At 43.7% G+C, this 27,116-nt stretch overlaps 1 protein-coding gene across 19 annotated transcripts in view; it reads right to left on the reverse strand.

Moving 5' to 3' along the window:
• The window catches only part of LOC126326569 (patronin), a 377,528-nt gene that overhangs the window by 192,926 nt on the left and 157,486 nt on the right, over positions 1-27,116 (reverse strand). For all 19 annotated transcript variants that reach the window (XM_049995777.1, XM_049995779.1, XM_049995784.1 and 16 more), the window contains exons 3-4: positions 12,285-12,500; positions 7,829-8,053 (exon numbers count right to left, since the gene is read on the reverse strand). In XM_049995777.1, coding sequence (XP_049851734.1) covers positions 7,829-8,053; positions 12,285-12,500 — 441 coding nt within the window. The remainder of the gene's footprint in view (positions 1-7,828; positions 8,054-12,284; positions 12,501-27,116) is intronic.

The raw sequence follows: 27,116 nt of genomic DNA on the forward strand, positions 1-27,116 counted from the left end.
CACATTAAAAATACTACTTTAAGATAACCTACAAATTTGTATTTTAAAAAATCTGGAGTATGTATTGATCTCCAGTTTTCTTCAAAATGACTTACTTCTCGGTAATGATAATACATTAACACAAATCATTCTGAGTTTTAAATGAAGTAAACCTGCATACCTGCAGAGGAGATACACGAGAGGTGCAGGAGGTAAAGCACATCATCTTAAAACGTTACAATTTCTAGTGATACAGCCTCATTATGGCAGAAATGTAAGTTGTGCCAAGGGCTTGAAAAGAAATATTTAATACAAACCAGTAATCACTACAGAAATATATCAGAAACATTGTGAGAAATGACAGGCACCTATTAAATGGAGGAAGTGTTGAGCAGGAGAGTGTTTCTATTTTGGCCTGCCACACAGTTTTAACTTGTCACATGCGTTCAATGGAAATTAGAACTTTTTTTTAACATTAATCCAAAGAGTGTGTGCATGCATGTGTGAACTTGCACAACGTGCATTAATCTTAAAAATTCTAACTTATATTGACTATATGAGAAAAGTTAAAATTGTGTAGGAGACCAGAATAGGGACAAGATTTCAGCCTGTACTGTGATAAAATCAGTGCAGGTCTCAGACCAAAGCAAACATTAACATACCCTGAGCTTGTACTCCCTCCCCCCCCCCTTTTCGCAACAGCTCACGGATAGTGCTGAAGCGGTAGTAACTCCATGATAATTAATACAGCAGGGAACTTGGCTTATTTACAGCCTCTGGCTTATGTGAATGTCTCAATCCCACCTCCCCTATTTGGTGAGTATTTTCTTTAATCATACAATCGTTCACATTTCTACCAGAATTTGCCAGGAGCTTTTTCGTGACACAGTAAGTGTTATAAATCTAAAATGTTTATCATAAAGATAGTGTAATATAAACACAACTGACAGCAATACTCTGTCGCACAAAATATTGTAACTGTTGCAGTTCTCGTCTTATGTCTGAAGAATAGTTTGTAGTTGTAATGTCCATGATTCAACTTCCATGTAAGGTTATACTCTAGACAAATACATCTACATTTGATATATTTTTTAATTATGTCATGGTCAAAATATTTTTAATTGCCCAAACAGTACAACTCATTATTACCTTTTGAGTCACATTTGCTAGCATCATCCAACTTAATTCTACTACAGTCCATTACCTAGGCAAAACTTCTACATATCTTTATCTTACAAATTAGACACTATTCATGCTGGTCAGTTGATCTTCAGTGTCTTTTGCCTTCTCTGGCAAAATTACATTGAGTCAACAAATCTTAGTTTTTCTTTCTTCTCACTGTAATTTAGTTTCTTTTCCAAACTTCTCCTTGGGTTTCTTTCCTGTTTGCTCTCTGCAGAGACTGTGTAACAAGTGACAGCCTACAACCCTGCCACACACACTTCTAAACTACTGCTTCCGTTTCATAGATTTCAATTCTTATGGCTGCAGTCTCTTTTCTGTACAAATTGAAGATAACCTTTTGCTATCTGCATTTCATCCTTGCTTCCTTCAGAATTTCAAGGAAACATTTCAGCCAACATTATTAAAACCTTAATCTGGATTTGCAGACACAGTAAGTGTGGGTTTGTTTTATTGCAATCTACTTTTGTAAAATAAGTTGTATAGTTGGTGGTGCCTCTGGTACCATCCTATTTCTCTAAAGCCAAACAGCTTTTATCCTGGGTAAGCTTCCTGCTTGTTGTCCCATTCTTGTGTACATAGTCATAATTAAGCATTTTGCAATAATGGCATATTAAACTGATAATTCAGTAACACACATGCCAACATTTGTATTCTTTCGTATCGGGACTACTGTAATTATCCTCTTTTTAAAGAAAGTAATGCAACTACGTGAGGTTAACCCACATAAAGCCCACAACAATAAAAGATGTTTTTGTTGTTGTTGGGGACTTCAGTCCTGAGACTGGTTTGATGCAGCTCTCCATGCGACTTTATCCTGTGCATGCTTCTTCATCTCCCAGTTCCTACTGCAGCCTACATCCTTCTGAATCTGCTTAGTGTACTCATCTCTTGGTATCCCTCTACAATTTTTACCCTCCACGCTGCCCTCCAGTACTAAATTGGTGATCCCTCAATGCCTCAGAACATGTCCTACCAACCGATCCCTTCTTCTAGTCAAGTTGTGCCACAAACTCCTCTTCTCGCCAATTCTATTCAATACCACCTCATTAGTTATGTGACCTACCCATCTAATCTCCAGCATTTTTCTGTAGCACCACATTTCAAAAGCTTCTATTCTCTTCTTGTCCAAACTATTTATCGTCCCTGTTTCACTTCCATACATGGCTATACTCCATACAAATACTTTCAGAAACGACTTCCTGACACTTAAATCTATACCCAATGTTAACAAATTTCTCTTCTTCAGAAACGCTTTCATTCCCATTGCCAGTCTACATTTTATATCCTCTCTACTTCTACCATCATCAGTTATTTTGCTCCCCAAATAGCGAAACTCCTTTACTGCTTTAAGTGTCTCATTTCCTAATCTAATTCCCTCAGCATCACCCGACTTAATTCGACTACATTCCATTATCCTCGTTTTGCTTTTGTTGATGTTCATCTTATACCCTCCTTTCAAGACACTGTCCATTCCATTCAACTGCTCTTCCAAGTCCTTTGCTGTCTCTGACAGAACTACAATGTCATCTGCAAACCTCAAAGTTTTTATTTATTCTCCATTGATTTTAATACCTTGTTTCCTTTACTGCTTGCTCAATATACAGATTGACTAACATCAGGGAGAGGCTACAACCCTGTCTCACTCCCTTCCCAACAACTGTTTCCCTTTCATGTCCCTCGACTCTTATAACTGCCATCTCGTTTCTGCACAAATTGTAAATAGCCTTTCGCTCCCTGTATTTTACCTCTGCCGCATTCAGAATTTGGAAGAGAGTATTGCAGTCAACATTGTCAAAAGCTTTCTGTAAGTCTACAAATGCTAGAAATGTAGGTTTGCCTTTCCTTAATTTTTCTCCTAAGACAAGAGATAGGGTCAGTATTGCCTCATGTGTTTCAACATTTTTACAGAATCCAAACTGATCATCCCCAAGGTTGACTTCTACCAGTTTTTCCATACATCTGTAAAGAATTCTTGTTAGTATTTTGCAGCTGTGACTTATTAAACTGATGGTTCGGTAATTTTCACATCTGTCAACACCTGCTTTCTTTGGGATTGGAATTATTATATTCTTCTTGAAGTCTAAGGGAATTTCGCTTGTCTCATACATCTTGCTCACCAGTTGGTAGAGTTTTGTCAGGACTGGCTCTCCCAAGGCCGTCAGTAGTTCTAATGGAATGTTGTCAACTCCTGGGGCCTTGTTTCGACTCAGGTCTTTCAGTGCTCTGTCAAACTCTTCACGCAGTATCGTATCTCCCATTTTGTCTTCATCTACATCCTCTTCCATTTCCATAATATTGTCCTCAAGTACATCGCCCTTGTTAGACCCTCTGTATACTCCTTCCATCTTTCTGCTTTCCCTTCTTTGCTTCAAACTGGGTTTCCATCTGAGCTCTTGATATTCATACAAGTGGTCTCTTTAATTTTCCTGTAGGCAGTATCTATCTTACCCCTAGTGAGATAAGCCTCTACATCCTTACATTTGTCCTTTAGCTATCCCTGCTTAGCCATTCTGCACTTGCTGTCGATCTCCTTTTTGAGACGTTTGTATTCCTTTTTGCCTGCTTTACTTACTGCATTTTTGTATTTTCTCCTTTCATCAATTAAATTCAATATTTCTTTTGTCACCCAAGGATTTCTACTAACCTTCGTCTTTTTACCTACTTGGTCCTCTGGTGCCTTCACTATTTCATTCCTCAAAGCTACCCATTCTCCTTCTACTGTATTTCTTTCCCCCATTCCTGTCAATTGTTCCCTTATGCTCTCCCTGAAACTCTTTACAACCTCTGGTTTAGTCAGTTTATCCAGGTCCCATCTCCTTAAATTCCCACCTTTTTGCAATTTCTTCAGTTTTAATCTACAGTTCATAACCAATAGATTGTGGTCAGAGTCCACATCGGCCCCTGGAAATGTCCTACAGTTTAATACCTGGTTCCTAAATCTCTGTCTTACCATTATGTAATCTATCTGAAACATGTCAGTATCTCCAGGCTTCTTCCATGTATACAACCTTCTTTTATGGATCTTGAACCAAGTGTTAGCTATGATTAAGTTATGCTCTGTGCAAAATTCTACCAAGCGGCTTCCTCTTTCATTTCTTTGCCCTAATCCGTATTCACCTACTATGTTTCCTTCTCTCCCTTTTCCTACTACCGAATTCCAGTTACCCATGACTATTAAATTTTCGTTTCCCTTCACTACCTGAATAATTTCTTTTATCTTATCATACATTTCATCAATTTCTTCATCATCTGCAGAGCTAGTCGGCATATAAACTTTTAGTACTGTAGTAGGCATGGGCTTCGTGTCTATCTTGGCCACAATAATGCATTCACTATACTGTTTGTAATAGCTTACCGGCATTCCTATTTTCTTATTCATTATTAAACCTACTCCTGCATTACCCCTATTTGATTCTGTGTTTATAACCCTGTAGTCACCTGACCAGAAGTCTTTTTCCTTCTGCCACCGAACTTCACTAATTCCCACTGTATCTAACTTCAGCCTATCCATTTCCCTTTTCAAATTTTCTAACCTACCTGCCCGATTAAGGGATCTGACATTCCACACTCCGAACCATAGAACGCCAGTTTTCTTTCTCCTGATAACGACATCCTGTTGAGTAGTCCCCGCCCGGAGATCCGAATGGGGGACTATTTTACCTCCGGAATATTTTATCAAAGAGGCTGCCATCATCATACAGTAAAGCTGCATGCCCTTGGGAAAAATTGCGGCTGTAGTTTCCCCTTGCTTTCAGCCGTTCGCAGTACCAGCACAGCAAGGCAGTTTTGGTTAGTGTTACAAGGCCCGATCAGTCAATCATCCAGACTGTTGCCCTTGCAACTACTGAAAAGGCTGCTGCCCCTCTTCAGGAACCGCACATTTGTCTGGCCTCTCAACAGATACCCCTCCGTTGTGGATGCACCTACAGTACGGCTATCTGTGTCGTTGAGGCACGCAAGCCTCCCTGCCAACGGCAAGATCCATGGTTCATGGGGGGTAGCAATAAAAGATAGCATTTTGATATTACTGTCCTGTATCTATCATCTGCATCTGTCATTAAATCATGCCAACATTTAACAGACTCCTCTCAATGTTTCAGTAAGAAGTATGTTTCTGTCACAATATTTTATGACAATCCATATTTTCAAACAAAAATGTACTTCCACAAGCTTTTGGTAATGTCTCAAACAGCTCAATTCACGTAGTGTGAATACAATAATTTAAGAGTTATTTCGTGTTTTACTTCTGAGGAGCAGGCTTAACATTTTAAGAAGTGTCATAAGCATGTAATAATGAAAACTGGAATGGTTAAAAGGATAACATGCTATCTGCCACAAAAGCAGTTAGGTACAGGACTGATACAGAAATATTAATGTGTATGTGTAGTGTCATTTTTCCAGTGCAGGGAATGTAGTAGCAAGCATTATGGGAAGCACAAGCTACCATTTGTCAGTAAAGATGCAGATTATGTGGTAAACTCAACAAAATATACTTAAACATAGATAAAAATCAGTTTGATGAGTACAACAAAAATATTACTCTACATGTCAGCAACAGGCAATGAAAATTAAAATCCGGCCCTACAGGTAAACGTCTGTACTGAATTAATAATTTGTTTTCAGAACAATATCTCCTTTTAAAAATGCACGAACTTTTTACCACAACAACTAAAACGTACTATTGAGCAATGGGTAACATGTTGGTCAATTGTAACAAGACGCATTTTAACTGAAAATAACAACAGACAAATGTAGGATAATCTCATACTAACAAAGAGACACAGAGGCTGGCCAGTACTTACCTCAGCTCAGTACAGCCGATATATACACAAAAAACAACTGAAAATTTACGTTCCTAGCTTTCAGAATAAATGTTCCTTCATCAGGGAGGAGAGACGGGAAAGAAAGGGAAGAAGGGAAAGTGGATTTAGTTACTCACAACCCAGGTTATGAAGCAACAGGGAAAGGAAAACAGGGAGGGTAGCAAGGATGGAGGCATGTCCAGGACAGCCATGTCCAGGACAGCCATGCCTCCATCCTTGCTACCCTCCCTGTTTTCCTTTCCCTGTTGCTTCATAACCTGGGTTGTGAGTAACTAAATCCACTTTCCCTTCTTCCCTTTCTTTCCCGTCTCTCCTCCCTGATGAAGGAACATTTATTCTGAAAGCTAGGAACGTAAATTTTCAGTTGTTTTTTTGTGTATCTATCGGCTGTACTGAGCTGAGGTAAGTACTGGCCAGCCTCTCTATCTCTTTGTTAATATTTGTTTCACATCTTTATATGAGATTTTCCCTTAATTATTTACATCACCTATGTTGTTAATCTCAGTTTGTTCAACAGTTATTAATAAAGAGCTCAATTATATTCAGTTCTATACTTTAAGGAAACATTTAACTGTTGTGATCTTATCGTAAGATTGCATTTAAGAAACATGCATATTCATAAAGTTAAGTGAAATTCATCACACTTAATACCAGCTTAAAACCAAAATGCTTAGAACAATACATTATGAGACAAACTGGGATTAGTGATTTATATCAAATGTATTTTTCGACAGCAAATACTAAGGACACTGTCAGCATGCTATTTGTTCCATTTCTGTTACTACTACAGGACGAAGATCAATAGTGGACTATTTTGTTTCAACAACAATAATGAAATTGCACAAAGAGTTAGTAGATGTCAGACACTACAACAATACATAAGTAATTATACCAAGAAGATAGACTATGATGTATGATACCAACAAATCGAGATTATCCTTGAGGGTATTGTCATGGCTACTGGAAGCCATAGCCAAGCAAACTGCTCAGGGAAAGGAGTAATGTAACCACATTGTAACTACATTGAAGATGAATACACCCCATTATGTGGCGCAGAGGACAACGGTGCTAATGATCATAGAAGAAGAGAAGCTAACACAATTAAGGGATGACAAGTACCAAATTTAAAGAGTAGGAGGGAGGGCTTCAGCCAGAATAAATGTGGTACCGCATATATTGTGAGAGAAAATATTTCTTACTGTCCATACAAACATACCACCACATAACCTTCTACAGAAATATGGATGTATAAAAACAAAACAGAAGGGAGAATATAAATATTATTCATGAATCTATACTGTCCCACACATCAGCTTATGCCCAATTGTGTACTCAGGCAGCATGTTGTAAGTAGACAGAGGTTGTGTGTGTGTGTGTGTGTGTGTGTGTGTGTGTGTGTGTGTGTGTGTGTGAGAGAGAGAGAGAGAGAGAGAGAGAGAGAGAGAGAGAGAGAGAGAGAGAGAGAGAGAGAGAGAGAGAGAGAGAGCACAAGCAAGAGCAAGGAGGGCGACCACACACATGCATGCGAATGTGTGTGTAACCTAGCTCGAAAAGGATTTGTCTGAAAACTAGTGAAGTTTTCAGTCTTGTTTGTATTCTTGTTTATGACTCACCACTTCAACTGTTTGCTGAATTACTGTATTTACTCCTAATTTTTTTACATTCTGCCAGAAATTTTCATACCATATCTACAGGTGATTTTATTTTATTGTGATACCATGTATTCCTCTACTAAGGACTCATAATATTGGTGAATACTAATTGTGCATTGGATACCAATTCATGTAAAGGTAAGACTCCTTAATATTACTCTCTTTAAATACAAAATTATTACGTATTACCTCTGCAATACCATGTTCAAGTTCTTGATGAATCCGACGTTGCAGGGCTAGCGTAGCATGGCGCATCCATAGAATCAAGCCCTCTTCATGGTCTGAAGGAAGCTTCATTTCACCAGCATCCCTGTCATGGCTAAATCGTTGGATTGCTGCTATGACACGGTCTGGTGTAACCACTTCTTTCGCATAAAGTACCATCATTGCTTCTATTACTGCCATGTGTGCACTCTGAAATGAATACTACATTATTAGCGAAGGGTGAGAGCATCATAGCTGTTTGCTCTCAATTCAGGTAAGTTTGAAACTAACACTCAATACTGATGGTATTGTCTTAAGGGTACAACTTTTCCGACTCAATATTATGTAAAAATCAACACGTCTTTCCTTCAGGCACTGTTTAAAATGTATATGTTTAACAGATTTTTTGTTGATATCAGGTAATGCAGCACACTTTCTAAACAAACTAGAAGCATTTTGAATATTTTTGAACCGGCTTAGGGTTATTAAAAACATTACAAAGAAATTGATGCAATTTTTTTCCAAATGCTTCCTCAAATTGAGGTACCATTTAATCCAATGTTATACATTTGAAGGAGACCGAATTTTTACCAGATATGCATGACGTGATGGCTGAGGTACTGGACCTATTTATTTCCAACTATTATGTATATTACAAGATAAAAAATATCACGTCTTACATTTTAATTTTTATATTTTTTCCCCTAATAAAAATGTTATTTTTTCTATAATTTAGTTAATTCTGCAATAAAGCTTAGGTCTACTACATAAGCATGGACTATTGAAAGTTACAGAAAAAGATTAGAGAAATGCTTTATAAACTTTAGGAAATATTTGTACTTCAATTCTGAAAAATACAACTTGTGGGAAATTGCAAATGAAGATATGAGTCCAATTAAACTGTGTCTCAGAACATTCCTGAAGCATAGTCTTCATCCGGCAACATTTCTTAATCTTCAAGCTTCCTCTTGGCATTCCTTTCAGCACTTCTTGCTTCTTTGGTAACTTGAAGAGTTAATCTTTCAGCTTCATGCAACCATTGTCCGTCACATGCAAGCAATTAATCTTCCATATTAGAGCCATATTTTATGCCTGAATTTCTCAGGACTTCCAACCTGCCTATCACTCCGTCATTGAAACATATCACTGCATCTATTACACCAACTTTTAATGTTTTTAGTCCTAAGGAAACATTCTTAGGTTATCTTTCCCATATGCAATGGTTGAAACTTTCATTTGTTTAGTGGCCCCATGAAGGCATTTACTAAGCAAAACAGGGACACTCAATGTCTCTAAAAAAAATTGGTTATATTTCATCATAACAAGCTCAGTAAGAGAATGCTTAGGATGGTATATTTGACCACTTTCTTTTGCGTTTTGGTAACCACACCAAGAATCTGCTCCTTTAGGGCAAAGTCATTGAAAAGGGCGGTCACCTGTGAACAACTCATGAAAGTAGGTGGCCCATACAGCTTTTCTCATTGCTATAACATCATTCAGAGATGCAGTTCATCTAATGGCCAGTCCATAATAACTCTGAAGGAGGCCCATTTCAGTTTCTGTCAATCCCCCTCGGCCAGACAGAGGTTTTCCATCAGACAGCAACTTTCCTTTCATATCTCTTCGTAGCTGCCTCCATCTAGCACCCATCCTCTTTTGCACATATCCAAAACATTCCAGTTTTATTACCAAGGTATCACCATAAACATTGAACTCATTAATTTGATTGAAAGCTTTAAAGTCCCCATCGCCTATGTACTTCATATATCTAACATTATAAACGAGCACGGACCTCTTAAATAATTTTAGAGCTCCATCGCACTCCACACCTCCACTGTAACCATCATAATTCTTAGAACACTGATGTTCACTATGTCCTTCAGTGTTACCATGGCAGGTGTGGCAGTACTTAGATAAGCACTCAACATCAACAACTTTTTCATTCTACAGAGGAGTAGCACTTACAACACCATTCAAGGAACAATGTCTACAATGTTGCCATGTCCCAGCAAGTGCAACAGCAATGTCCCGGGTTCCACTAATATTTACAGTTTCTTCTACTGCATGTTTCATAGATGTTTTAGACAAAACTGTCAAGGCACCTAAGAGCATTTTTATGTATTTGCTGAACCTACTGGGAGGAAGAGGAGGAAGGTCCATCAAACCACAAAACATTTGAGCAGCCTTTTTTCCTTTTCCTTTTGCACGCATTGCATACACTAACTTAAAATTCATATCATATGAATTATGCACAATGTTCGAAATAATTTGAGGTAGATTTATTGCAGAATCTACAAAGAACAACTAATTTTGACGCTAAATCCTTCCTGCTACTTTGTTGTTCAGTTATTTCCAGATAGCCTACACCATCACATTGTGGAAGGGATGTCACTTCCTTTACCAAAGAAGGTAAGATGCTCACATCAACAACAACAAATACACTACAAACAGCATCACGGTTAACACAAAAATTTGAATCACTAGGAGGTGTGCCACGTGGAAGTTTCTTCCCTGAAGGACTGATACATAGGTTACTTTCAACAGTGTGGCTTGCTTTGTTTGTGAACTAGTTAGCACGGAATTTCCTTTTATTTTATTTCTTGATGCATGGCTAGTTTGTATTTACTGCACACTAAAGGACATGTACTTCCACAAATAGAGGGTCCAAAAAAATGTATCCACTGTTTAAAAGTCTGTAACTTGCAAACTTGTTGACAGTTGTCTCATTTTTGGTGAAAGTGTAGCTTAAAGTCCAACTTAAAGATATCACTGTAGGTGTTCGAAATGGTAGCCATTAACATCCACACACAAACGATGCCGCTGAACTGCAGCACAAACTACTGACTGGAATGTGTTCAGTTGGTAATTTGCACATAAATGTATGATGGATTCTAGAAGTTCATCCAACATGCGTGGCTTTTGTCGATGAACAACGTCCTTTACTGTTCCCTACAGGTTAAAGTCCAGAGGAGTTAGGTCTGGGGAACGTGGTGGATACTCCACAGCACCTCTACGGCCTATCCATCTTCCTGGAAGATTTTCGTCGAGATACGCCCTAACATGATTTTGGTAGTGGACTGGGGCACAATCTTGTAGAAAGTAAACTCTTCCGTCTCCATACAAGTCTCGGATGGCAGGTAAAATGGATATCTGAAACTTCTGAAGGTAAACCTCACTGGTAACTGTGCCATCAAAGAAGAATGGCCTCAATCAAGCCCCAGTAAGACAACCCACACCACACATTTTCTCCTGGCAAATTCACGGCTTTGTCTACATGGACGTTTGGATTTTCAGTTGCCCATTGGGTTCAATTGTGGCGATTTACTGTACCACACAATCATCTCTGCAAACTCTTCATCGCTGCACACCATGTTAGTAAACTACTCACAGTACTCCAGTCTACGATCTGGGCCGTCCTCGTTCATTGCGTGTAGCAAATCGTGGGATGTAGCACTTCCACTTTGCTATCTTCAAAATTCGCCGAACACTTGAGCGACTCACTCCAGTGTCACGAGCACACTGTCTCACAGACTTCTGTGGTGAGCAAGTGAATTGTTGGAACACACGACGGGAGTTAGCTGGATTTTTTACTGTTACAGGTTGTCTAGATCATTGTTTGTGTACACCTTTAACACACACGTGGCTTCAAATTTCTCTCAAATGCAATGAATCGTTAAACGTGTCGGTGGCTCTGTTTGATACTCATTTCGACATTTCCGTTGAACCTCATTAATGTTTTCATACTTAAAATACCACTCCAAAACTGACTTCCTTTCATCGAATGTAAGCCTTACGCCAGCCATGTTTACCCGAGTAACTAGGTGCAACTAAGAACAAAACGCTGACTACCTGGCGGCTGTCATCTGACAAAACAAAACAACACAATACAACGCTTGTGTGGCGATTGCCGGAACTACAGACTATTACACTACCAAAGATGAGACAACTTCATCAATTAGTTTGCCAGTTATGGACTTTTAAACAGTGGATACATTTTTTTGGACCCCTCTGTTATGTAGCACTTGGGCAACAAACATTCAGTAACATGTGAACAAACTGCTTCAGTGAAAAAAATGAATAAATACCAGCAAAGATTATCATTTACAGATACTAGAAACCTGCACTGTTAGCAATATATAAAATGTATCATACATATAATCACTGGAAACAAAGTTCACAGTTCTTTTCGAAATAATACTGGTTTCTGTAACAGAAATAAAGGGGGCATGGCACCATACATGACTGTAACTTAAAAATTTGGTATGTGTAGGTCATTTTTTATTTAAAACCCTGTAATGTTTATATCAATGTAATCAGGAGAGACTATAGAATTTAATAAAGTCATAAAAAATTATGATTTTTCAACCTATATCCTTAAAAACCTAATTACTTACACATTAAAACAACTGAACATATGAATCAGAGAAAAATGTAGACGTACCAATTTCAGTGGTGTTGTTTGAATGAGTACAGTTTCCGTCAGCTGGGCATCTGGTGGTTCACTGACAAACACTCCTTTCCTGGCAAGAGCTTGAATTATTGCCCAGTGATTTAGATTGTTGTAATTTGGATCAGAGTATATATTAGCAAGACCTAGGCAGTACAACTCTGCATTTGCTAATGAATGCACTATTTGAGGTTTCAAATGTTCCTGATCCTGTAATCAAACAAGAGATTTTTTAATAGAAGTAATCTACCAGCTTAAGTAAAAAATATTAATTTTAAAAAGAAGATCATCATTTTCAAAATGAGCAAACAATTAATTCAAATAATGAGAAATCTCTCTCTCTCTCTCTCCTCTAACATCACAGAAATTGAGTTTTGAGACCCAACTACTGAACAGAGCAAAGACTGAAGGGATAGATGACAAGGGCAGTTGATATGGAGGTCTCATTTTAATCAGTAAATGAAAGAGGCAGGTGCAAAACTCACTCAATCCACAACAACAATGGTAAGGGGCCATGGGAATGGTGACCTCCCAAAACTGGCAGTCTATACACATAACAAGAAATTCTTTTGTTACAGACACAATCAGAAAACAACTAATGTTGTAATGCACGATACCAAACTATAATTACTACCGATTACAGGCAAGCTCATAACAACAAAACAAATTTCTAAGATGTACAGGAAGTCATGTGTCCCAGCACTATTAAAATGTGGGGAAAGAGAATGAACAGTCTTAAGTAGTATTGCCCTGTCTCGCTTTTTACCCTACGTGGTAGCTATTCTATACTCCTCTGGTCACAACTGACTATCATTCCTTTTACTCATTACACAATCTAAGGAAGCTTTCATACTACCTTTTAATACTAGGTGTATCTGCACTCACTTTGTAGACAATTACATCTACTTCCACTACAAAAGACTCTACTTCAGCTGCACTTAAGTTTTGGTTATTAATGTTTTGTACTACAAACTGAGAGGAGCAATGGCAGAAATGCTACAACTCTAAGGGGAAGGTGGTGGGGGCAATGAAATACAATGTTCAAACCAGCACTGGACACATTGGCACTTGTTATAGCTACAGTAAAAACTACTGCAATTATTATCTAGTCCGAACGCATTCGAAATTTGTTTATGATCCTAGTTTGGGGACGACATGAAGAGAATGTTCTTTCACAACTGATGCAAAGATGTTCATTATTCTTGAATCAATCTATAATTGATATATGATTTCTTTTATTATGTATCTGGGAGATTTACTTAGGTATTCATCAGACCACATATTCACAAATGTGATGAACATTTAATCAATGCAAATATCTGATGGTGTACAGAAGAATTTGTATCAACTTACCACTGAAGTATTTATAATTATTGTATTTCAGATGTTGTATTATGATTATTTGGCTATTTCAGGAGCACCTCTCAAAGAATAAGTAATCTACACTGACCCACAACAGCAGTGTGTCAAGACTCCTTTTCAGGGCCTGTGGGGGCAAAGCTGGTTGCGTCCGTACTGAGAGGGGAGGAGGGGATATTATCTCTCTTTGAGGTATCTTATTTCCTTCTACCATCTTAACATCCCTGATCATTTTCTTCTTTTCTTGCTTCCCTCTTTTGCATACTGGTTCTATCATACGCTCTTAATGGCTCTCAGTTTCTTGTGCGTACTGAGATTTTGCCACTCAGACTTCCAAAGCTGAAAAACCTTGTGGCATAATAACGAACGCAGGTCAGTTGCAGGGAAGCTCATCTCCAGAAGTGGTTTCCATGTAGCCTGCTTGGCCAGCCTGTCAGCAAGTTCATTTCCTGGGATTCCGACGTGACCAGGGGTCGAGATGAACACCACTGAATGACTGAACCGTTCCAGGGCATAGCCAGACTCCTAGATGGATGCTACCAAAGGACGACGAGGGTAGCACTGGTCGATAGTTCTCAGGCTGTTCAAGGAGTCCATACATAAAAGAAAAATCCCCAGGGTATGAACAGAGATACTGAAGTGCATCAGAAATGGCCACCAGCTCTGCAGTGAATACAGTGCAGCCCTCGGGTAAGGAATGCTGTTCAATATGTCCGTTGTGAACGTAGGCAAAGCAAAGGCGACCATCAGCCGTCGAGCTGTCGGTGTAAACCACTTCAGAGCCCTGGAACACGTCGAGAATCAAGAGGAAGTAACAGTGGAGAGCCGCAGGGTTAATGGAGTTCTTAGGGCCACATGAAAGTTCCAGACGAACCTGCGGCCAAGGCATATACCATGGAGGCGTATGTGAACGGACCCAAAGTAGAGGTGGTAAAGGGAAGGATTCCAGCCCTGCCTTGGGCTGCCGATGCGGGAGACGACTGCTGGGGGCGGGAACAAGAGACGGTAATTAGAATGCTCTGGGGAACTAAGAATGTGTGCTGCATAACTGGTGAGCTGTTGCGCACGTCTGATCTGCAATGGAGGGACACCAGCCTCCACCACTATGCTGGTCATCGGACTCATCCTAAAAGCTCCTGTCTGAAGTCTAACCCCACAGTGATGCACAGAGTCGAGTTAATGAAACGCTGAAGGCGCTGTCGAACCATAAACCACACTTTCATAGTCAATTCGGGATTGGACAAGGGACCTGTAGAGCCACAGGAGCATAGAGCGATCTGCACCCCAATTGGTGTAGCTCAGGCAATGGCGGGCACTGAGCTGCTGGTTCCGGATGACGACGCCGACAGAAATGCATGACACACGAATTTGCAGCTGAAAACTGGATGCCATGGGCTAGAGCCCATAACTGCACCTTGTGGATGGCTCCCAGTAGGCGCCAGTCAGAAACACCAGTACTGGAGCAGCAGTACGAAATGCAGAAGTCGTCTGCAGACAGAGAAGGTGAGACGGAGGGCCTGACAGCTGCTGCTAGATCATTATAGGCCGCTAAAAATAGACACACACTTAATACAGAGCCCTGCAGGACTCCATTCTCCTGCATATGGATGAAACTGTGAGAAGCATGAACTTGGACATGGAAAGTATGGAGCGACATGCTTCAGGTTGAGTCGTATGCTTTATGCAAGTCAAAAAAGACAGCAACCAGGTGTTGGCATCTGAAAAAGGCTGTTCGGATGGCAGATTCGATGGACACAATATTATCAGTGGTAGAGCGACACTGGCGTAAGCTGCCCTGACATGTAGCCAGCAGGCCACGTGAATCAAGGACACAACCCAACCGCCAACATATCATACATTCCAGCAGCATACAAAGAATGTTGGTGAGGCTGATGGGCCGATAGCTAGCCACATCAAGCTGGTTTTTACTGGGTTTGAGCATCGGAATGATGCTGCTCTACCGCCTTTCTGAAGGAAAGATGCCATCGCACCAGATCCAGTTGAAGATGACTAGGAGATGTCGCTTGTAGTCAGATGAGGTATGTTTAATCATCTAGCTGTGGATGCGATCAGGCCCAGGAGCTGTGTCAGGGCAAAGTGTAAGGGAACTGAGGAGCTCCTACTCTTTAAATGGGGCATTACAGGATTAACTGCACTGTGTAGTGAATGAGAGGACGTTCCCTTCCAGCCGCCGTTTTAGTGTACAAAAGGCTGGGGGGCAATTCTCCGATGCAGAGGTTCGAACAAAGTGCTTGGCAATCGTGTTTGCGTCAGTAGATAACAAACCATTTATGGTAACACCGGGGACACCTGTTGGGATCTGGAATGCAAAAAGACGTTTGGCACCCAATGGCTGAGATTTATCTCTCCAAACACAACCTGTTTCCGTTGTTTGATAAGTTGGCGAACGCAGGCTCGGAGCCGTTTAAAGGCTATGAGGTGCTCCAGGGAAGGGTGCCACTTACGCCACTGTAGAGCACGCCGACGCTCCTTAATTGCTTCAGCAACTTCTTGCAACCACCAAGGGATTGCCTTACACTTTGGGCACCCTGAAGAGTGAAGAATCGCGTTTTCTGCCGCATATACAATTGTTGTAGTCACCTGCTCAACCATCACATCGATGTTACCGTGTGGAGGGAGCGGGAAGAGGGGGGGGGGGGGGGGGAGGGGGGGGTTTTCAATGGTGGCGTGAAACTAACCCAGTCCACCTTGTTTAAAGCCCATCTGGGCTGGCGTCTGTGGGCCTGATGCCAGGGCAGTGACAGGGAGATGGGGATGTGGCCACTACCACTCAGATCATTATGTGCTCTCCAGTGGACAGATAGGAGAAGTCCTGGGCTGCAAATTGATAAATCAATAGCTGAGTAACTACCATGAGGCACATTGAAACGTGTGGCGGTCAAAGTGTTTAAGAGCTAGAGGTCAAACTGAGACACTAAAGTTTCGACATCTCTGCCTCAGCCAGTAAGCATGCTGCCACCCCAGAAGGGGTTATTCGCATTAAAATCTCCCAAAGTAGGAAAGGTTTAAGGAGTTGATCAATCAGTGCAGCTAATACATTCAGGGGTACTGCACCATGAGGAGGAAGATAGACATCGCAGACAGTTATTTCCTGTGTCGTCGTCATTCTGAAGCCACAGCTTCAAGAGGGGTTCAAAGGGGCGCAGGTTCACTACAGACTGAGTTTACGACATAAACGCAAATTCCACCTGACACTCGATTATTGTCGCTACAGTTCCTGTAATATCCCTTATAGCCACGGAGGGCAGGGGGTCCGCATTGCTGGGAACCAGTTTTCCTGAAGGGCAATGCAGATAGCAGGTGTAAAGCTTAACACATGCCGTAGCTCAGTCAAGCGATGGAAGAAGCTACTGCAATTCCACTGGAGGATGACATCGTGAGACTGGGAAGGCATGGAACATTCATTGTGGCAGTTTACGTCTCAGTCACCTGCTACCACTCACTTATTGCCTGAGCTGTCTATATCCATTGTGTCTGAGGGTCTGGCGAGATCTAGGCCCACAGCAGACGCCAAAATCTCCATCCCCTCCTCAGATGCACAGCTTGTAGGTAGCGGTGCTGTGGGTGTCACCATAATTTCCTTTGTCTTAGGGGTTTTCTTTTTGGATTTCTCTCACTGCTCCTCGAGTTTCTCTGGCTGGGAGGACTTCACTGGCTCAGTCTCCTGGACAGAGGATGAGCGTGAAGCCCTACAACCAGCTGCTTTTGGGCTCTTCAGCCACTGGTGGGTGTCGTCTTTCGCACTAGCAGAAACCTGGGAAGGGAGTGACCCAAGGGACCCTTTCCTAGCGAGAGAAGCTGAAGAAGTCTTACGTTTCTCCGGCTTAGAAGTGGGGACAGGTGTCCCTGATGGTTGGGGCAGTGTTGCTCGCGAAGTAGATGGTGTAGGAGCAACAGGGAGGGGAATGCTCCCCCACCATCAAGGGGGCAGCTATAGTCTTCTGGCTCTGAGAGGTGACTTGGGTTGGTGGAGCTGATGGTGCCAGAACTGTTGTAGTGGCGGCATAAGAAGATGTCATATGCACAGGATGCAGGCATTCAAATTTTCTCTTAGCCTCAGTGTAGGTCAGTCAGTTCAGGGTCTTTTATTCCATGATTTTCCTTTCTTTCTGGAGAATCCTGCAGTCTGGCAATCAAGGTGAATGGTGCTCTCCGCAGTTGCCACAGATGGGAGGCAGGGCACATGGAGTAGTAGGATGTGATGGGCATTCGCAATCTCGACATGTGATGCTGGAAGTACAGTGGGAAGACGTATGGCCGAACTTCCAGCACTTAAGGCACCGAATCGGGGGAGGGATATAGGGCTTTACATCACAGCAGTAGACCATCACCTTGACCTTCTCGGGCAATGTATCACCCACAAACGGCAAGATGAAGGCACTGGTGGCAACCTGATTATTCCTCGGATCCCGGTGGACACGCCGGACAAAATTTACACCTCACCACTCTAAATTGGTGCGCAGCTCATTGTCGGACTGCAAAAGAAGGTCCCTGTGAAATATAATACCCTGGACCATATTTAAGCTCTTATGGGGCATGATGGTAACAGAAACATCCCCAGCTTGTTACAAGCAAGTAACTCCTGTGCCTGGGCAGAGCATGCTGTTTCGATCGAGACTGACCCAGATCTCATTTTGGACTAGCACTCCACCTTCCATAAGTTGTCCTCTAAATGCTCAACAAAAACTGAGGCTTCATTATCAAGAAAGATTCCCCATCAGCTATCGAAAATAGCTCCCATGGTGTGGCCATGGAGGGGAACGATTTGCGGTCTTACTTCTGTTTGTTGAATTGAGCTTGTGAATGCTTAGAGACTGCTGGTGTTTTGCCACCAGCAAGAGATGATGGACTACACTTCATCGCACGTCATCCGTCCTGATGCCACCCACTCTGACCAGGGAACCTCCCCATGGATGGACAGATTTGGGAATCCTGCTGGCCACAAGATAACCTTTACCGCATGCATACAGTTCAAAGATGACATGGATTACCATTGCCCTGCTGAAAAATGGCACGACGATAGCTGCATGAGGTAACACAAAATAACATAAGAAGTCCGTGATGTACTGATATGCCCCAGAGTTCTCTGAATCACCAACAGACATCCAGACGTCACACCTGATGGCTCCCCACACCATGATACTGCAAGTAGCACCATAGCAACTCTCCAAAGATTGGAAGAATATGACTTTTCCATAGGTCCCCACCACACCAGCCGACAAAGATCCTCCAGGTTGGTGGAGAACTGCGACTTACTGCTCGACACAATCTACATCTACATCTACATCCATACTCTGCAAGCCACCGGACGGTGTGTGGCGGAGGGTACCCTGAGCACCTCTATCGGTTCTCCCTTCTATTCCAGTCTCGTATTGTTTGTGGAAAGAAGGATTGTCGGTATGCTTCTGTGTGGGGTCTAATCTCTCTGATTTTATCCTCATGGTCTCTTCGCGAGATATACGTAGGAGGGCGCAATATACTGCTTGACTCTTCGGTGAAGGTATGTTCTTGAAACTTAAACAAAAGCCCATATCGAGCTACTGAGCGTCTCTCCTGCAGAGTCTTCCACTGGAGTTTATCTATCACCTCCGTAATGCTTTCGCGATTACTAAATGATCCTGTAACGAAGTGCGCTGCTCTCCGTTGGATCTTCTCTATCCCTTCGATCAACCCTATCTGGTACGGATCCCACACTGCTGAGCAATATTCAAGCAGTGGGCGAACAAGCATACTGTAACCTACTTCCTTTGTTTTCGGATTGTATTTCCTTAGGATTCTTCCAATGAATCTTAGTCTGGCATCTGCTTTACCGACAATCAACTTTATATGATCATTCCATTTTAAATCACTCCTAATGCATACTCCCAGATACATTATAGAATTAACTGCTTCCAGTTGCTGCCCTGCTCTTTTGTAGCTAAATGATAAGGGATCTATCTTTCTATGTATTCGCAGCACATTACACTTGTCTACATTGAGATTCAATTGCCATTCCCTGCACCATGCGTCAATTCGCTGCAGATACTCCTGCATTTCAGTACAATTTTCCATTGTTACAACCTCTCGATGCACCACAGCATCATCTGCAAAAAGCCTCAGTGAACTTCCGATGTCATCCACCAGGTCATTTATGTATATTGTGAATAGCAACGGTCCTATGACACTCCCCTGCGGCACACCTGAAATCATTCTTACTTCGGAAGACTTATCTCCATTGAGAATGACATGTTGCGTTCTGTTATCTAGGAACACTTCAATCCAATCACACAATTGGTCTGATAGTCCATATGCTCTAACTTTGTTCATTAAACGACTGTATCGAACGTCTTGCGGAAGTCAAGAAACACGTCATCTACCTGTGAACCCGTGTCTATGGCCCTCCGAGTCTCGTGGACGAATAGCGCAAGCTGGGTTTCACACGACCGTCTTTTTCGAAACCCATGCCGATTCCTACAGACTAGATTTCTAGTCTCCAGAAAAGTCATTATACTCTAACATAATACGTGTTCCAAAATTCTACAACTTTCCAATACAACATCATTCATTAGCAGTCCATGCTTTCTGGTCAATCACCACTCCAAACACAACCACTTGTGTTGTGTTAATGGCAGCCTACACATAGGACAGTAAACCCTAGTCCAGCTACTGCTTGTCTCCGACAAATGGTGTGAGATGATACAGAATGTTGCAGGGAGTCCATCACATGGTTGGATAGTAGACACAGGTGTGAAATGACTATGATGTGCTTTATGCACAATACGGGAATCCTTCCTTATGATGGTAAGATGTGGTAAACCATTAACTTGACAATGAGTATGGCTGATTTCATGTTCCCGTACAGTTCAACATCAGGCTGCTGTCATACCCAAGAGCCCCACGAATCAGGATACAGCACAATTCAACCTATTAGCCATATGAAGAGCCACAATTAGCTCCCTTTCGAACTCTGTCAAGTGCTAATAATGCTGTCTCTCACGAGTACGCAGCACCTCTCTGTCCCTCACAGTGATTACTCACTGCCTGTTATTGTTCATTCCATTTACTATTATAACAGTAATGCACTCTAGTGGCCATTCTACTTGTAGCAGAGAAGTAAAATTCTGGTCATTTGCATTGATAGATGATGTGTAAGTGTATGAAATTACACTGATGTCATACATTTCTTCGGTGTGCCTGATTTTTTTGTCAGGCAATGGATATAGAAGAGAGGTATAATTTTTAAACAGGATGCTCTGCTGTAACACATGTGGTATAGTAGGAAATAGAGTACATGTACGTAGGAAGGAGTACCTACACTTTTGTTGATGCAAGGGAGGAATAATATATTCATAGGAACTCCAGCTCTGTGAAAAAACTATGGCTCAATAGGAAAAAATGTGTATTTTGAGAGTTACTCCAATGTTGTACAGAAGAAAACTTGTACAAAATTGAAGGAGCTTGTAAAGTATAAGGAAATAGGAAATTATTGTAGATGGGCAAAGTAATAGTTTGTGGGGTTGAAATGACTGAATTTTAGGAGAAAAGAATCACACAAGCGGTAGGAAAATGTAAGGTGTTTTCATGAAAACTGAATGCCATTTTTAAAAAGTCTTTCTTGAGATTATGTCTTGTGAAAACAGTGTAATAATTTCACTGCAGTGGGATTAAGAGGCAAATAATATGACGACAAATCAAAACTAGATGAATAATCCAGCACCTTACACTAAATAAGTATGCTGTATGGGGCATTAAGGTTGAATGTTTATCATGCTGAGAAAATACTGTGTGCAAAGATAAAAGAACACCCCTTTCAGTTGAGACATGATTAATATTATTCTGTGAATCACAAGGAAACATCCAGCATGGAAGTACGAGAAGCATAGTACTAGAATCACCGTACAAAAATTATTAATTTCATAATACACCAGTTCATAGAGAACTTTATACAAGGTGTTTATTGATAATAAAAGGCTTTGCTAACTTACAGAAATTTTAACATATGAATCAAGCAAAGTAGCTATATTTACTGCCCATTTTTCTAACCCTGGGGGGGGGGGGGGGGCAGTGTTATGTCTTACTCTGGAAGAGTGATATGTATCCCTTTGTATGAAGCATTTTCAGAAACAGTATACTGTGACCATAACAGGGTGTGGTTTTTTGTTTTTTGAGGGTTGGCAATACTGTTTGGTAATGAGGGATCTCCTGAGCAGTGCAAACATCACAGGAACTCCACCAGATGCAAGTCACATGCTGTGATTTGTTTCCTAATCACCTAAAAAAAAGATTTATGACAAAGGTGTTATGAACAGAATGAATGTGTTTAACAGGTTTAGTGGTGGAGGCAAAACAAACTGACTATAGTAAATAAGTAAAATAAAATTATAAACTGAGGAAACTGTTCATGAAGATGCCATTTCACAGTGGATGAAATTTCTTTGAAGTTTCCACAACTCTTCAGAATACTCTCATACAAGACACTGGGATATCAGAAACTTTGCACAAAATTGGTCCCAAAACAGCTGACAGAGCAGAACACGAAAAATCGGGTAAATAGCGCCCACAAGTTTCTTGAGTGACTTGAACTGGAAGGTGAGGATTTTCTGAGCTCTAATTTAAGTGGAGATGAAATGTAGGTGGCTCATTATACACATCAGACAAAATGACAGTAGCCCACTAGCCACAATGGCATCACACCAATTTCCAACGTCCAAAAAATTCAAAATTACAATTTCCCAGAAAATAATCACGGCCTCAATATTTTGGGACAGGAAAAGAGTCATCTTTTTCTCGAATTTCTGCCTCAGAGACCACCAATGCACAACAATATTATGTGACCCTCAGAAAAACTCAAAAGGAGTGTTGAAAACAAAGGATCAGTTGGTTGTTTGGATTGGAGAAGGGACCAAACTATGCGGTCATCAGTCCCTCCGGCCTTGGAATAAATAAAACCGATAAAACCTCACACTATAAGAGGAAACTACAATGACCACAAAATTACAAATTATTGACAGGGAAGGAAGGAAGGAGGCGAAAGAAGAGAGGAGGGAAAGAAAGTGAGTAATGGCAGGGGCATGAAGGAAGAAGCACAGGTAGACAATATAGACACTCAAGATAAAACAGACCTCATAACAAAAGGAGTGGGAAAGCAGAAGGCGGGAGTGAACCACCAAGCCTAGTCGACGCCAGTCCAATCGGGGCTCAGGGGGGAGCAAGACAGCCTGCCATCCCGTCCACCCACTGATTGGTTGGGTTGGGTGTGGGATTGAAGGGACCAGACTGCTAAGGTCATCGGTCCCTTGTTCCACGATAAAATCACACGAAATAAAAACTGTCAGTCGTAAAAACGGAGAACTGAGACAAGGGACGACACAATACAAGAAAGACAGACAAAGACCAGACAAACGGAACTAAAATCACACCGAGTGTGAAGGTGGTTGGCCGACCATGAAAATAAGGAAAAGCCAACCACCAAATGACATTAAAACCCACAGTTTAAAACCACAGGCCAAAGGCCCAAGTCAATACAGGAAATAAAAGGACGAACACTCAAATCATACGATAAAAACCCCCTGCCCGAATAAAACTCAACACGAGGTCCGCCATAGCAACGTCATCACATAAAAGGGCAGGGAGGGTATCAGGCAGCGCAAACGTCTGCCTGAGTCCTGTTAAAAGCGGGCAGTCCACCAAAATGTGGACCACCGTCAGAGCTGCCCCGCAGCGACATAGCGGTGGGTCCTCCCGGCGCAACAAATGGCCGTGAGTCAGCCACGTGTGGCCAACGCGCAGCCGGCAGAGGACGACAGAGTCCGTCCGAGAGGCCCGCATGGAGGAGCGCCACACACCGGTCGTCTCCTTCACCGCCAGAAGTTTGTTGGGCACGGGCAGGGTGCACCACTCATCACCCCAGGCACCAAGCACTTTCTGGCGCAAAAGCGACAGGAGATCACACTCCATAAGGCCGAGTTCCAGAGCCGGTGAACTCACTGCCTGTTTAGCCAGCGTGTCAACCCGCTCATTGCCCGGGATGCCGACAGGACCTGGGGTCCAAACAAAGACCACGGAGCGGCCGCAACGGGCAAGAGCATGGAGCGACTCGTGGATGGCCATCACCAGACGGGAACGAGGAAAGCACTGGTCAAGAGCTCGTAAACCACTCAGGGAGTCACTACAAATGACAAAGGACTCACCTGAGCGGGAGCGGATATACTCTAGGGCGCAATAGATGGCAACCAACTCGGCAGTGTATACACTGTTCCCGGGTGCCAGCGACCGTTGCTCACAATGATCCTCTAGAGTAAGAGCGTAACCAGTGCGACCAGAGACCATCGAACCGTCGGTATAGGCCACGGCAGATCTGGGAAACTCGGCAAGGAGAGAAACAAAGCGGCGGCGGAGGGCCGGAGGAGGGACCGAGTCTTTCGGACCCTGTGCCAAATCCAGCCGAATGCATGGTCGGCGCACACACCAAGGGGGCAGACGGAGACTGGCCCGGAAAACAGGCGGGAGAGGAAAAAACTCAATCCCACACAGTAGAGCCCGGATGCGAACCGCGATCGTACACCCCGACCGGGGCCGCCTGTCTGGAAGATGGACGATCGAGTGCGGGAACAGGAGACGGTAGTTGGGATGCCCTGGCAAACTACAAACGTGGGCAGCATAAGCGGCCAGAAGTTGGTCGCGCCGGATCCGCAATGGAGGAACACCAGCCTCCACAAGTAAGCTGTTAACAGGGCTTGTCCGAAATGCTCCTGTGGCGAGTCGGATCCCGCAGTGATGGATGGGATCCAGCAATTGCAATGCTGATGGTGATGCCGAACCATAAGCCACACACCCATAATCAAGGCGGGACTGGATCAGCGCTTGATACAGCTGGAGAAGGGTGGACCGATCGGCACCCCATCCGGTGTGGCTAAGGCAACGGAGAGCGTTTAAATGCCGCCAGCATGTTTGTTTAAGCTGCCTAATATGAGGCAGCCAAGTCAACCGGGCATCAAAGACCAGTCCCAAGAACCGATGCGTCTCTACCACAGCAAGAGGTTCACCGTCGAGGTAAAGGCGTGACTCAGGGTGAACCGTGCGACGCCGGCAGAAATGCAGAACGCAGGTCTTAGCGGCCGAAAACTGGAAGCCGTGCGCTACAGCCCACGACTGTGCCTTGCGGATAGCGCCCTGCAGCTGGCGCTCAGCAACTGCAATGCCAGCGGAGCTGTAGTAGAGGCAGAAGTTGTCTGCATACAACGAAGCTGCGACGGACGATCCCACCGCCTCAGCGAGCCCATTGATCGCAATTAAAAACAGGGAGACACTGAGGACAGACCCCTGTGGGACCCCGTTCTCCTGGACACGGGAGGAACTATGGGACGCAGCAACTTGCACGCGGAAGGAACGAGACGACAGAAAATTCTGAATAAAAATCGGGAGCGGGCCCCTAAGACCCCACCCATGAAGTGTGGCCAGGATGTGATATCGCCAAGTCGTATCGTACGCCTTCCGCATGTCGAAGAAGACGGCAACCAGATGTTGGCGGCGTGCAAAGGCTGTACGGACGGCAGACTCTAGGGAGACCAGATTATCGACGGCAGAGCGGCCTTTACGGAACCCACCCTGAGACGGAGCCAGAAGGCCTCGAGACTCGAGAAGCCAACTCAACCTCCGGCTCACCATACGTTCTAGCAACTTGCAAAGAACGTTGGTGAGGCTTAGGGGGCAGTAGCTGTCCACCTCCAGTGGGTTCTTGCCAGGTTTCAACACGGGGAGGACGATGCTTTCTCACCATTGAGACGGGAACACACCCTCAACTCAGATGCGGTTGAAAACATCTAGGAGGCGTCGCTGGCAATTCACAGAGAGGTGTTTCAGCATCTGGCTGTGGATGCGGTCTGGCCCAGGAGCCGTATCAGGGCAAGCAGATAGTGCACTCTGGAATTCCCAGTCGCTGAAAGGAGCATTGTACGACTCCGCGTGGCGCGTGTGAAAGGAAAGCCTCCAACTTTCCAACCGCTCTTTCCGGGAGCGGAAGGCCAGTGGGTAATTCGTAGATGCAGAACACTGAGCAAAATGCGCTGCTAACCGGTCCGCAATCGTGTCGGAGTCAGGACACACCACTCCATTCAGCGAAAGCCCAGGGACAGAGACAGGTCGCCGATAGCCATGGAGTCGCCTGATCTTAGCCCAAACCTGCGATGCAGAGGTACGGACGCCAATGGTGGAAACATACCGTTCCCAGCACTCCTGCTTCCGTTGGCGAATAAGGCGTCGGGCACGGGCACGGAGCTGTTTAAAAACGATGAGGTTCTCCAAGGACGGGTGCCGCTTATGGCGTTGAAGAGCCCGCCGGCGATCTCTAATCGCCTCTGCGATCTCGGGCGCCCACCATGGGCCGAGGGCCCCGGATGAACAGGGAATCGCAGATGCCGCCGCAGAAACGATGCCGGTGGTGACCGACTGAACCACCGCATCAATGGTGTCATGGGAAGGAGGCAGATCACGCCACTGGGTCACCTGCTGCCACCGATGGAGGACCAGTACAATCTGCTTCCATGGTGTCTGAGGGTCCGGCGAGATCCAGGTCCTCAGCAGACGCCCGGGTCTCCACCTTATCCTCGGACGCAGGGCCTGTAGGGAGCAGTGGGGTGGATGCCACCGCGTGTTCCTTGGCCTTAGAGGTCTTCTTCTTCGTCTTGTCTCTCTGGTCCTTGGGTTTCATTGGCTGGGAGGGCTCCAGCGAGTCAGTCTCCGGGACGGAGGAGGAGCAGGAAGCCCTGCGACCAGCCTCTGGTCTGCTTTTCTTCCATTGGCTGACGTCACCCTTCCCAGAGGCGGAAACCTGGGAAGGAAGGGACTCAAAGGACCCTTTCCGTGCTATTCGAGCCGGGGAAGTTTGAGGCTTCCCCAGCTTAGAAGTGGGGACTGATGTCCCCGATGGTTGGGGGGTTGCTGCTCCTGAGGCAGGTAGTGCAGGAGCAGCAGGGAGTGAAGTGCCCCCCACCATCAAGGGGGCAGGTGTAGCATTCCGGCTCTGAGAGGTGGCAGTCTGAGGGAGAGCTAATGGGGCCATAACAGTAGTAGCCGCGGCGTAAGAGGCAGTCATTCGAACAGGATGGAGGCGTTCGAACTTCTGCCTGGCCTCAGAGTGTGTCAGGCGGTCCAGGGTCTTATACTCCATGATTTTGCGCTCTTTCTGGAAGATCCTGCAGTCCGGCGAGCAAGGCGAGTGGTGCTCTCCACAGTTTACACAGATGGGAGGCGGAGCACATGGAGTAATGGGATGTGATGGGCGTCCACAATCTCGACATGTGAGGCTGGAAGTACAGCGGGAAGACATATGCCCGAACTTCCAGCACTTAAAGCACCGCATCGGGGGAGGGATATATGGCTTGACGTCACAATGACAGACCATCACCTTGACCTTCTCAGGTAAAGTATCACCCTCGAAGGCCAAGATGAAGGCACCGGTGGCAACCT

Source organism: Schistocerca gregaria, chromosome 2 (assembly GCF_023897955.1).
Source record: "Schistocerca gregaria isolate iqSchGreg1 chromosome 2, iqSchGreg1.2, whole genome shotgun sequence".
In the NCBI taxonomy this organism is placed as follows: Eukaryota; Metazoa; Arthropoda; class Insecta; order Orthoptera; family Acrididae; genus Schistocerca; species Schistocerca gregaria.